The sequence below is a fragment of the Thunnus thynnus genome, chromosome 1 (assembly GCF_963924715.1).
Source record: "Thunnus thynnus chromosome 1, fThuThy2.1, whole genome shotgun sequence".
In the NCBI taxonomy this organism is placed as follows: Eukaryota; Metazoa; Chordata; class Actinopteri; order Scombriformes; family Scombridae; genus Thunnus; species Thunnus thynnus.
In genome coordinates, this window is record NC_089517.1 from 15,399,435 (window position 1) to 15,413,396 (window position 13,962).

Below are 13,962 nucleotides of genomic sequence, written 5' to 3' on the forward strand. Positions count from 1 at the left end.
AATTTATTTGAAAAAAGCACCTTTATATCCATTGATGGACAAATCAAGTACTCGCTTCAACAGTATTTAAAACACTGAACAAAATAAAGGACACTCCTCAGATGAAGATAAACACATGAAAAAAATAAGTCTGTGTCAGTACATATCGTATGATCTCTCTGATTTAGCAGCTGCTTCAGTTTATTGGCCTTTTTCATAGCAGCAGCAGAAGCTACCTACTGTCCATTCCTAACTAACATTTTTGAATACAATGCTGCTCGCCACAAATTAAGACTTTCCACGCAACCACAACAGTTGCTGAAGCAGCACGAGGAGGGAAAAAAGTGTGGAGAGAAAAAAAAAGAGGGGGTTTACAGTTAAAGACCGGCTGTGGCACACCACAGTCCCTCTGATAAACCAGCGTTCAGTTACTGATCAAACTCACTCTCCGTCTTGCGCTGCCGAAGGCTAATGTTCACACAGATCCGTTAGTCTCAATGGAAAACTTGAGTAAAACAAAAATACACGACCACAAACACACACACACACACACACACACATGGGCATGTGCTGAGATCTTGTGGAAGTTTGCACAAGTTCACACTGCGTCCGGAGGATCGGCTTTAAAGTGTGTCAGAGACCTGGTGTGTTCATTCAGGATATGAGTGTAATGTTTCAAACCAGAGTGGTCATGGTGTGGAGTGTGTTTCACAGCATTATATGGCCTGTGCGTCTTGGTCAGGATAGAGTTTAACCTCAACACTCCCTCCAGCTTCCTCATCCATTTACATAACTCCCAGAAAACTCTGCTTTTAACTAATTAAGATGTAAAAAAAAAAAACATCAACAGCTCACACACAGGCTCGACCCATACACATTGGCGAGCAGATATGCTATCTTTTGCAAGCACAGGAAAGAGAGAGTGAGCTGAGTGTAAGTCACTGTGTGGCAAGCTGACATTGCTGGTGTTGCCAGAGCAGAGTAGCACTGTTGCAAAACCTGATTTAATCAGTGTGTGTGGAGACATTTGCTGTAGAACTTTTCAACCCCTTTCTGTTGAGATAATTTCTGATTTTCTCTCTCTGTAACGTACACTGCACATAGCAAGGTAAATGTTTTTGTTGTTATGTCATTGTCAGCAGGTAGAGGTCATCCCAGGGAGGGATTGAGTCGACTTCTCCCTCGGGGCATCTGAAGGACATCCTGAAGGAGCAGCACACTGGTTGAGCCCTTTATTTACCCCTTCTGACCCAGCATGCTGGGCCAACGGCGATACTTCCCCGCTATTCCAAGTACTGTGTTTTTTCATGGAGGGTATATGACTGAGTGCAGAGAGAGCCGCTGTACCCGACCCGGATTATTCCACCAGCCTAAAGCTGCCTGGACCGTAACACAGTCTGCGTCTAAACAGTCAACACACATGTTTACAGCAAACGACTTCCCAGAGAGCTGGCCTTCTAGGACAAAATGGAGAACTTGGCTTATATGAACACCATTATGCATACACTTATGAACATGAACGCAATGAAATCATAGCTCTATATGAAGCAAACCAACTGGGATCTGAACCCTTCACCTAAATAAGAGTGGGAGTCCTCCACGCAGACGGAGAGTTTCTAAAACATTCCTTCCCTCCCTCTCCCGGTCACTCCATGTCTCCTATTCAGTCTGGACAGGGGGAAGTTTGGGAACCTCTGTTGGCCAGCTGTCAAGGGAAGGAGGGGGGCCCCTGTCACTACAAACCAACTTTTCCCTCCCATGCTCACCCCCGCCAAAGTCATCCAGCCTGAGCTGCCTAAATTCAGCTGCTCTTTCCTGATTGTCCGACACTGAACCTCCTCTTCACAATATGTAATCTAGTGTTTCTCCCACTGTGGTCCACTCAGGCTTGAACTCTATATCCTCTACATATAAAATTACATTTTAATTGTAACAACACTATTAAACAGTAACAACACAGCACCGGGCCAACACTATAAAGTCTCAGCAGTGCAGGTTGAGTGACTTATGAGGTGAAGTGATGCCAGAAGATGCCACGTTTACTCTCTACCAATCCAGTAACTTAACCTCAGCCACGTTACCTAGTACCAGACACAGACTGAGCTCTGGAAATTTTTAAACCTTCAGATTGGGAGTAATCATTAACATGTTTATGCTGTCCACAATAGGCACCAAAAATAACAAATTTGCTTATTCACAAATTATTTCATTGTTTCAAAAAGCTATCTGGTCTATCATCTAGAATACAAAACACACTTCCTTTAACTCCTGAGTATCAAGTTTCCCCTTATTATGGGAGACATAATATGCTTTTTGTGATTTTTTGATAGTTACATACTGTTATAATGTCGAATGTTTATGTTAAACATAACACTGTTAGAAAACGTGATGTGAACATGAGTAAAAATACTCCCTGAAAGTGAAAATCCCAGGCTTAAGCCTGCACTGAACGCTCCGTTTGCAATGTTACTTCTACTTCCTCATTAAATTGATATCAGATCTTGCGCACCTGCCTACAAACGGCCGTCCGTTACGTAGCCTTTGTTGCTACGGTTGTTGTTATCGTTGTATCATGGGCTATTTTTAGCAAAAAAATCTCTAAAAATCCCCTTTAGGCGACCTGCCCAGGACAAAACAGCTAACAGAAAAAGTCAGTAACTAGCAGATATTTCCCACAGGAGTTGGTGGAGACCAAAAACAGAGCTAAAATGAGAGCAAATATTGGACTTACATTCACCAGGTGGCCTGAAAAATGCCCCTAAATGAATGCTAATGTTGCTAAGTATTTGCTGAATAGGTAAATTAGCAACTATTTGCTTGTGTTTACGGCTTGTTGTGCTGCCCCCAAGTGGCCACAAAATCAATTAAAGCAGGTTTCAGGTTGTAAAAATCCTCTTATTCTAGACTGTCTTACGGTATTCCGTCTTGTTCCAACTCTTCGTTGAATCTGGAGGATTTTTACTCCATGTTTGGAAATGAAAATAATCTAGATGTATTCTGCATTATTTTAGAATTTGTAGTATTTCAGTTAAAAGTTCTGCAGATTTGGCTGCACAGAATGAGTTTGTAATGGCTTTAAGATGTTACAGTAATTCATTGTTATACATTTCTTCGAAGGAGTGTACACTAATTTGTGCCACATTATAGTTTGATGTGTTTTCCAGTGCTCTCAATCCGTCCGAGTTATTGAAACTATGTTTTAGCGGTGACAGAGAAGTCGAATGCACATGTGTTGATGTTAATTAGAGCAAAAGCCCGACTCCAGCTGTGCCACTGAGATTTCTCTGTCACTCTGAACGCTGACAGAGACAGTGGCTGACAGACGAAGCACAGCTTGCTCCTGTATGTGAGACACCACCTCTGTCCCTCTCTCTGTGTCCCACTACATCTGGTCTGTGTTAGCTTGTTGCCATGCAGGAAAAAACACAATTCTTTTGTAGTCTATTCCAGCCAATCAGGAAGTGAATTGGGGGTAGTTTCCTGTTTCCTGTGTTCCCCAGACAGCACGGACTCGGGCCCAGTAGGCCCATTCGGTTTCCGAAATTCATGTGTTCCTTCAGGAAACTGAGAAGAGCCATCACCTGGCTGAGCATTACAGTAACATTAAGTCCTCTCTCTCCAACAAATATGTGGCAGATTTTCAACTCTGAGTCATCAGCCAACCGCAGCCTCATGCCAAAGGACAAGACTTTGATGAAAACAATGTGATGCAAGGGTTGCATAGACATTACTGGTAGCAGAGAGCCATGAGGATCAGACGGACAGTGAGCATGACTGCTGCTAGGTAACTACGCAGTGTAAACGCTGCTGTCGTCATTGATATGACATTACAGAAGAAAGAGGAATCCAAGCTTCATAGTGACGACAATGTGAATGTTTTTCATGAACGATCTGTATATCACAAATCATAACATATTCAGAAAGCTTGCAAACTATTTATCTAGGCAACATGAAGATGCATTGCTGACATGATTAGTAAGCAGGCTTGTCTCTGAGCAGGTAGGAGGTCCTCCACTCGCTCAGTTTTCATTCACAGGAACTTAACGCCGCCAGCAAACCGAGCAGTCATTCACAGAGTGGAGCAAACTAATGAGACCTTTGTGATTTAAATATTACAACTCTCTGTGGAGTTACAGGTCAGAGCATATTATCTCACTGAGGCTGAACTCTTTGATAAAGTCAAGTCAGGATTGTTCACGCTTCCCTCTCGTTGTCCTTGTTTGAATCACCAGCTGTTTCTCAGCGTCTCTGCTGCCAATTTTAACAGTAGGTAAGGAGCTTAAAAAATACAGCCTAACTTTGCATCCGCTCGACTGAAAAAAAGGGCCACCAGAGTGTTTTTGTCTAATGCTGGCTGGCAGCACCACATAGCCCCACAGCTTGGGTGTGTGTTTGTTGTCATTTTTTCCCCTGCTCATCCCTTCTGTCGCATGTTTGGAGTCAAAACAATCCGGACAGCACAGCCAGGATGAACTGGGTGCCAGATGTCAGTGAAAACGAAAGGAGACTCTTCCAAACGTCCCATATTGACCCGGGATAACAATTAGAGCTCACAGAGGAAATGACTATGCCTTTGAAAGATTCGGTATTAAAAAGGCAAAAATATATAGTTTGAGGAAATAGTCACACAGCAGCATTTTTAACTATTCCCCCTAATAAAATAATAACAGTTATGTTTACTATAATTAGAGCTGAAACAACTAGTCAAATAATCAATTGCGTGTTCAACAGAAAATTAATCAGCAACAAAACAAATTTTGATACATTTCCAAGCAAAATTGCCAAAAATTCTCGGATTCCAGCTTCTCAAACAAGAGGATTTTGCCGCTTCACGGTTGGTTGGACAAAACAATCCATCTGAATCAACATTTTTCGCCTTTTTCAGATTTTATAGACCAGACAAATAATCGATTAATTGAGAAAATAGTGGGAAAATGTATCAATAGTCCATAAAATCTTCAAATGTCACCCTAATTATACTATTATTACATGACAAGAGATATTTTAGAGTGTCTCTATAACTTAGGAGTAAGCGTACGGTGAATTTATTTTTCTCTCCTATTTTAGACGACTAATATCTTTTTTTCTTCTATATTATTATTGTTATAGATATCAATTATAACCCATGAGATACCTGTGATTACATATGAACAGTTTTACTGAAGCATAAGTACAAACAAATAGCATAAAAACACCGATCCCTTCACTAGAGCTTCAATTGCATACTGCTCTCAGCCTTTCCAAGGCTCCATTCATGGGATATGTATGCACCACATGCCTCTTACAAACCGGGGGGTACCCACTGGAGACCAGCTATATCTAAATATAGAAATCTGGGCTAACAATCAATAGCTAGAAGCATAAAGCTGTTTAGAGGAGGGAGAGAGATTGTATGAATGGGTGACTGTAGCTGAGAGGTAATAAAGGTTTATTTATCATCTGGATATTCGCAGCTGTGGAGCCGATATGTCCAGATAAATATCAGTTCAAGTCTCCATATGTAGCCCTCTAACACACATGATTCGGATCCTTATGCCAGCTGCCAAATTCCCACAATTTCTCACAAGGCTTTGTATCTCTCGTGTTTCCCTCTACATGTTCAATTTTACAATTTGTTTTTACAGTCTGCTTTGCAAAGGAAGCGTGTGATTTGAATTACAATAACAGCAGGAACAAGACATATCAGATCTGTCCCCCTCCAGTCTCCAGCCCTCAGTGCCTGTTTGGCCCGTTAATATGGAGCCATCCATTGAAGGCGCTCAGACTGGGGGTAGGGATTTTTCTTCTTACCTATTTTTATTTTAACGCTCTGGAAAACCCGGAGACCTTCCTCTTCTACCGCCATGCTTTCACCGTGGCTCTTTCCCTTGTGACGGCTAAATAAAGACAGTCCTCCACGGTGGTCGGTTCTGGCCTGTCCAGCGCACGGATATTCCAGGGGTTTTGCACATCTATGCTCTCCGGACAGCGATCACACTCCGTCCCGACCACTGCTGCTGCTGGCTGGTTGAGAACAAGCGGTCCCGCAGCAGCAGCAGCAGCAGCGGCAGCGCCAGCGGAGGCGTGGCTCTACACAACACCGCCCACGCATGGGTATGAGGGGTGATCTGTGCCGAAAAAATGGAGAGGAAGTCGTGTCGTTAAAGGAGGGGTTGACAGTTGTCAAGCCTGTCTTCAAACCATAAACCAAAATCGAAAAGTCTCCTTCTGTGCAAAATGTAAACGGGTATGAGGTGTGATCTGTGCCACACTGCAAAAATAGAGAGGAAGTGGTGTCGTTAAAAGAGGGGTTGACAGTTGTCAAGTAGGTCTTCAAACCATAAACCAAAATCCAAAAGCCTCCTTCTTTGCTGAAATGTTTGTAAAAGGGTATGAGGAGTGATCTGTGACGCACTGCAAAAATGGAGAGGAAGTGGTGTTGTTAAAGGAGGGGTTGATAGTTGTCAAGTAGGTCTTAAGAGCATAAACCAAAATCCAAAAGTGTCCTTCTTTGCCGAAATGTTTGTAAAAGGGTATTAGAAGTGATCTGTGACGCACTGCAAAAATGGAGAGGAAGTGGTTTCGTTAAAGGAGGGGTTGATAGTTGTCAAGTAGGTCTTCAAACCATAAACCAAAATCCAAAAGTGTCCTTCTTTGCCGAAATGTTTGTAAAAGGGTATTAGAAGTGATCTGTGACGCACTGCAAAAATGGAGAGGAAGTGGTGTTGTTAAAGAAGGGGTTGATAGTTGTCAAGTCGGTCTTAAGAGCATAAACCAAAATCCAAAAGTCTCCTTCTTTGCTGAAATGTTTGTAAAAGGGTATTAGAAGTGATCTGTGACGCACTGCAAAAATGGAGAGGAAGTGGTGTTGTTAAAGAAGGGGTTGATAGTTGTCAAGTAGGTCTTCAAACCATAAACCAAAATCCAAAAGCCTCCTTCTTGGCCGAAATGTTTGTAAAAGGGTATTAGGAGTGATCTGTGACGCACTGCAAAAATGGAGAGGAAGTGATGTCGTTAAAGAAGGGGTTGATAGTTGTCAAGTCGGTCTTATGAGCATAAACCAAAATCCAAAAGCCTCCTTCTTGGCCGAAATGTTTGTAAAAGGGTATTAGAAGTGATCTGTGACGCAAAAATGGAGAGGAAGTGGTTTTGTTAAAGGAGGGGTTGATAGTTGTCAAGTAGGTCTTCAAACCATAAACCAAAATCCAAAAGCCTCCTTCTTGGCCGAAATGTTTGTAAAAGGGTATTAGAAGTGATCTGTGACGCACTGCAAAAATGGAGAGGAAGTGATGTCGTTAAAGGAGGGGTTGATAGTTGTCAAGTAGGTCTTCAAACCATAAACCAAAATCCAAAAGTGTCCTTCTTTGCCGAAATGTTTGTAAAAGGGTATTAGGAGTGATCTGTGACGCACTGCAAAAATGGAGAGGAAGTGATGTCGTTAAAGGAGGGGTTGATAGTTGTCAAGTCGGTCTTAAGAGCATAAACCAAAATCCAAAAGTGTCCTTCTTTGCCGAAATGTTTGTAAAAGGGTATTAGGAGTGATCTGTGACACAAAAATGGAGAGGAAGTGGTTTTGTTAAATGAGGGGTTGACAGTTGTCAAGTCTGTCTTCAAACCATAAAACAAAATCCAAAAGTCTCCTTCTGTGCAAAAATGCATGTAAAAGTTTATCTGAAGCTAATATGAAGCTTCAGCTGTCCAAATTAGTCAAACCAAGTAGATATCTTTCAACATTACAGTCTTTTTAGTGCAAAAGTCCCTCTTTCTGTTACTGTACTTCCACCGCAGCTCAACAGGGAAACACTGTCCGAAGAGACACAGAGGGAATTTGATGTTAAAAAGACTATAAATGTGGCAGATATACACTTGATATAACTAACTCTGACTGCTGGGGCCTCATACAAGCTTCAGATAAACTTTACATATGTTTTTGCACAAAATGACTGTGTGGACACGCTGTGGATTTTGGCCCCCATCACTTACATTGAAAATCCATTTGAAAGGTATCTTTTAATAGCCAATATGAACAGGAGGAATGATTACAGTGAAGAAAAACCTCTTTCAGTGCTCATATGGGCACCTGTTTTATGACAGGCTTGAAAAATTGTGAATCTCTCCTATAAGGAAACTGAACTACAGCCCACCAACTCTCCAAACCCCTCTCAGTGGGTGTGTTCATAGTGTTTCTTTTATCTAAAAAAAGCTGACACATATAGCAAACCATTTTGAAATTTAAAGGGGAAATTTAAAGGGCTATATTTTTTAATCCAGGGCTCTACTGGAATATCTTCGTATGATTTACAGTTCAAAAAACTCATTATTTAACTCATACTGACCCTTTACGCAGCCCCTCAGTTCAGGCTCTGTCTGAAAGAGGCAGTTTTAGCTTCTGTCTCCTTAAGGGCCCCCTCCTGATGAGTCCACTCTGCTCTGGTTGGACAGCTCTTGGAAGCTGCCTCTCAGCAGACATCCGCCAGCTCTGGATATACGTTAACAAACCATGAAACAAACTACAGCAGTAGGATTTCAGTACTTTTTCTCATTCTTTACTCAAAATGGCAACTTCTCAAATACATCAGCATGTTCAAGCAAACATCTGATCCAAAATAAGTGAGTGGACAACGCAAACAACACATGGAAAAACCTTTGGCACAACAAGGTGACATGACAAGGCAAAAACATCACAAACAAAGCATTCAGGGCAGTTTGAACTTACAGTGAGCATTTCTACATACATTAACCTAAAATTGTGGAACTTCGACCATGTTTAGCATGGATATCTGACATCATAACAGCATATAAATAACAGAAAATCACAAAAAGCATAATATGTCCCATTGAAAAAAAACTGACACATATGGAAAACCATTCTGAAATGTAAGGGATTACATTAAATACTTCACTTATCATTTATGATGAGTCAAAATCTTTGAAAAAAAGTCTGCACACATGAATATGCATCAAGTGTGTTGGAGGAAAGCACAACTTGAATAAAAAAAGAAAAAACTCTTGCACACTGTCTCGCTTGCTGCAGGAACGTTTATTATTAATATTATAATTTATTATTAATATTTATTTAAGTTCACAATGTTTCGTTCTATCGGACCTTCATTAGGTATATTAAGTGTAAATATACTGGTAATACCATGACATGCACTAATAATTGTTCCAGCAGTAAGACAGACAGAGTGCAGGAGTTTTCCTCATTTGACAAGTCAAAATTAATATTTAAGATGTCTCAAATCGCATTCTGATTAGCAAGAGACTACCATTGATCTTAATAAGAATTTACAAACAATTCAGTTTTTACTGTCTGAAATTTTAATACAACACATTGGTACCACTTTCTGATTAAAAAAAAAAAGAGTTTGATGCTGGAGTAGGATTTTCCACATCCTGGCAACCCAAAAGATATTCTAATTAATGGCTCATGAATGATTTATAAAGCATCAGTGAATTATTTATTAACCATTAATCATTGCTTACAAACCACAGGGCGACTTGTCAGAAAATGTTAAATGATGACTAACTGAAACTCAAATTTAAGATAGATATATGAAACTGGAGTTTTGAGTCGTCACAATTCATTTTGAGATGTATAATAATATCAAAACGTGGTAAATGCTTGAACATTTGTTCAATTTTAACAACTGATTATTTTGATTAACAACTATAGTCCCCATGAGACAAAACCAAATTAGACTGAAACTAGACTGAGAAAGAGAAACAGGGAGAGAATATGCACAGACCTGCAGCCTTAGTGGTGCTTGCAGTATAGAGAAGCCATTAAGCAGTTGTATGTCAAAGTCTATATATCTATAAAATGTCATGTCATTTATATCTTCCTGTAAATTTGTTCTCAGCATGTGTACAAGAGCAACTGGACTCAATTTTCGACTTCTGTGTCCATATACTTGCCAATAAAGCTGATTCTGGTTGTGAAACAGCTGGTGAATCTTCTTATTTAATTTCAAGCTAAAATGCAACTTCACATTTCTTTGGCTTTGGCAGCACTTACTAACATATTTATCAAAACATGATGTGGTAAATACCATTTTCTGCCAAAACCAGCGGTGCCAACATACTAATCTCTTTATCCCATTGAAACGTGTGCTCCACCAAATCCCTTGATCACACCGCTGATCCTCTTCCTGCTCCTCACTGGCATGAATCACCCTGCATACACAGGCTACAGCGTCATAAGGCTCCTAGACTCTGTATTGACAAGAACTAGCCCATAATGTTGAGTGATTTAGAAAACATAAGTGTAGGTACTGGCAGAGCTAGGTCACCACACTCATATACATCAGCATTTTATTTGTGCTCTCCTTCTCTGAGCATCGGCCCTGCATCATCTATGGCTGCTCAGTGAAAAGTGTTATTCCCCCTACATGGGCCCCACATGCAGCAACATGGGTCTGACTCTACTAGATCTCCCTTGATTGTTGCCTACATCAAATAGACTGCAGATGCTAAAAGAGAGAAAACAGCTCATGTACCACTGGAACCATCTTTAAGTCATTATTGCTGTGGAGAAAATGATGTGTTGCTGTCACCATGATCTGAACTGTATAAACTGCAAACAATCTAGGATCCTACATTGCAACTATGAACAATGCCAAACTCAGGACATGGTGTATGCAATGCTTTAGTTTATGACAAGTGCAGTATAATGGCATTTGAAGCTTTCCTGGGGAGAGTTAACAGACATCAGCCTCTTGAACCTAATGTGATTTGACTATCAGTTTATTTTTTTCAATATGGCCTTGTAGTGACAGAAAACCGAGACATTAACAAAATGCACAAAGCAAAAACAAACTATCTTACTCAATAAGAATCAACTTGCCATTACTGGGTCTTTAGTGATTTAAAGAAAGGATTTGTTTATTCATGTGTTATGTTTAAAACAACCTAAATTTTATCCATGTACACAGTAAGTAGCAGACACCAACCAACAATACTGAAGCAATAAATTCATATCTCATTCCTGTGTTTTTGTTTTCCATTCATTACGCTGTTCAAGAGGGTACTTCCAGCGTGCAAATCTTCACATACTCTGAATAATATCCCGGTATAGCATTGCACTGAGGTCAATAGATTTCTTAAATTGTCAAAAATCCCCAAAATTTGGAAATATCTGTCTCTAAAAGTTCCATATGATTACCACCAAACTGCCTTACTGACAGACAGAACAAAAGAAGCTTATGGAAACCTAACCTCCATGGCCAAGGCAATTATAGAAGTGCTCTAAAACAAAGTGTTGTGAAAGGCAGTCATAAAACAAGACAGCAATAGCCTGGAAAGAATAAGTGGTCTCTATTTTCCTGTTGACACTGATCTTGGGCCAAATTTCACAGATGGAAGAATGGACAAGGTGTTGGCCTGCCCATTGAGAGGGATGTCTGGACAAGATTTAAGATCCATTCAGGTGAAAGGCACAGGGTCATCATCAGCCCACACTTGAGCCCATTGGGCCACGCCTCTGAGATCACGATGACCACATTCCTCAAAATAGCCCGACTCTGGTCTGGAACACTCTACAAACCCAGCTGGCCAAGCCCAACCCAGCAAAGATGTGGGACTAAAGAGCAGTTGGACAGCCCTTCTACCAGGAATGACGCCGTTAGTGCTTCTGCTGCTTCTGTGGGCCAAGGTGTTGGGATTAACCCTGACTCCTTTAGAATAGCTCTAAATCTAATTAGGCTATATGTCTCATTGCTCCTGTTAGCCTGTTGGATCCTTCTCAAGAAGAGAAATTACACCCTCCACACAGCAACAACCCTGCCATGCACTATAGCTCTCTGAATGTGCATATTGGGCCTCTGCGTCCATATCAGTATCACAGTTAACAACATAGTTCCTGTGGTTATCTCCTCCAAAGCTCTGTGGTTATTTTCATAGATAATAACCATGGTATTACCCATGCTGTAAAAATAACCTCTCAAGACAGGTTTATTTTTAAAAAAAAAACTCAGTAATAGCATGGGAAAAACAGTAATAATGCAGGCACTTCCGCTTCATGTTTGTGAAGCTAGTAGTAAGACAGAAGAGTGAGTTTGGCTCTAACTTCATTTAAATTAGCCCTGCAAGTACATTCTCCTTTATAAGACCAAGACCTCAATGCAAGCGTTTGCAAGTTGCCACTATCATGACATGGCAACCAAAGCAGTATCATATCTGTAAGCAAATATGTGAGGACAATACCGTTTTTTTGTTGCTGTATGTACCACATAGGGAAATAATGACGTTTATGACATGCATTCAGTTGAGCTATGTTGACTACGCCCTGTGGTAAACCACAAGCCTGAGTGTGTTTGTGTGTAAATGAGAGAAGAGAAGCCCCTCATATTCTGGAGCTTGAATTTATCTCAAAAAAAAAAAAAAAGAAAAAAAAAGGGGGGAACTAGGACATTAAAATATGTATCCAAGTACAGGAATGACATTAAACAGTGCATGGGAATGAATATGTTTGTATGTGTGTGAATGACAATGCAGAGCCATTGACAGAAAGAGGAAGTAAAGGCAGATGCCGATTCTAAGTAGATTAGTGCAAGGATGCTGTTGTTTTATTATGCACAAGCCAACCACCATGGCGGAGTTTAAGGGCGTTGGCTCACCTAAAATAACTGTACACTTTCAACTAACCCTCCCTGCTGCAGCTTGTTCTTTTTCCATTTTACAACGACAAAATTGAAACACACTGTGTACATGCTGTGTGTATATACATAATATATATGTGTGTGAGAGTTTTGAGTTGAACAGATGGCGATTGACATGTGCAAAGTTAATCCTGGTATTATGGAAAAGACAAATAAAATCTCTATGAATAGAGCATGAATTAAATCTCAGAAGAATGCATATGATTTAGTCTGTGGAAAACAAAAACACCCATACGGATCTGATTTAAAGGCTCTGGGTATATAATCATCTTTAGTATATCTAACTCACATGAGCAGTAAGCTACTGTACATGCTGATCAAATGTGTTATTTTTAACTTGATTGTTTCCATTCTCTGACATTTTTCAACATTGCATCTGTAGAAAATAAAAATACAACCTTCCCCCTCCCCCAAACAAAACAACTGAAATCATGCTGTGGGCTAGTAGTGCTGTTACAGCGAGAAAACTAATGAGCAACACATGCAGATATACTGATTGTCCTTTCTCCGTCCTTTCAGGGCCTCAAAGGGCCAAACCATCCATTTACAGGTTGCTGTTGTCAAGTGAAAAATCTGCACTTCTAAACTGTCAAAGTGTTTCCTGGAACTGTGGAAATATCCTTGTTTATGTTGAATCGCATTATTATCCAGATGATTTGGGTTTTTTTGTTTTTTTTTTATCAGACTGTGAGGTTGAAAATTGTCCTTGTATGTGTTACTTCAAGAAATACAAGATTTCAGTGACAGTGACAGACTGTAAAATTAAAGTGCATTTTCTGGAAACACACCCATGTGATGGCGGCAAGCAGCTGCTATTCAAAGGATGGACGTTTTATATAACTGTTTGGCAGACTCAGGTAGATCTTTAGACATCAACATCCATCCGTCAACCATGGCTAAAGATCCATTTATTTTGGACTGTGACAGCAGCACTGCAAAACCTTCCTTCGAATGACTTTAATTTTCTCTTGACTTGAATTTCCCTTTCCTTAAAGAGGAAAGAGCAGATACCATGAGACAAATGAGCAGATGCCATGAGACAAATTAGAAGCACTCAATGTGAGTGCGGCACTCACAACTATCAGTATTATAACACCATCTAGTGGATTTGACTGTAACACTAACAGCATGGTGTAGTAGTCCTGGATGACAACTTTTAAAGGATAGGTTCATAGTTTTTCAAGACTGTTAGAACAATAGTCAGGTGTCCATATGAGGATTGTTTTACTCTCTGTAATTATTTTCCTGCTAATACTGGCCATTAAAATATCCTTTTCTAATGTGCTTACAATATAAGTGATGTGGGAAAACATCCACAGTCCTTGTTTTGTGCACAAATGTTTTT

General features: G+C 40.3%; 1 protein-coding gene across 2 annotated transcripts in view; it reads right to left on the reverse strand.

Moving 5' to 3' along the window:
• Positions 1-6,023, reverse strand: part of rasa3 (RAS p21 protein activator 3) — a 41,111-nt gene extending 35,088 nt beyond the window's left edge. For both annotated transcript variants that reach the window (XM_067586349.1, XM_067586340.1), the window contains exon 1: positions 5,770-6,023. In XM_067586349.1, coding sequence (XP_067442450.1) covers positions 5,770-5,824 — 55 coding nt within the window. In that variant the 5' untranslated portion in view covers positions 5,825-6,023. The remainder of the gene's footprint in view (positions 1-5,769) is intronic.
• Positions 6,024-13,962: the final 7,939 nt, after the last annotated feature.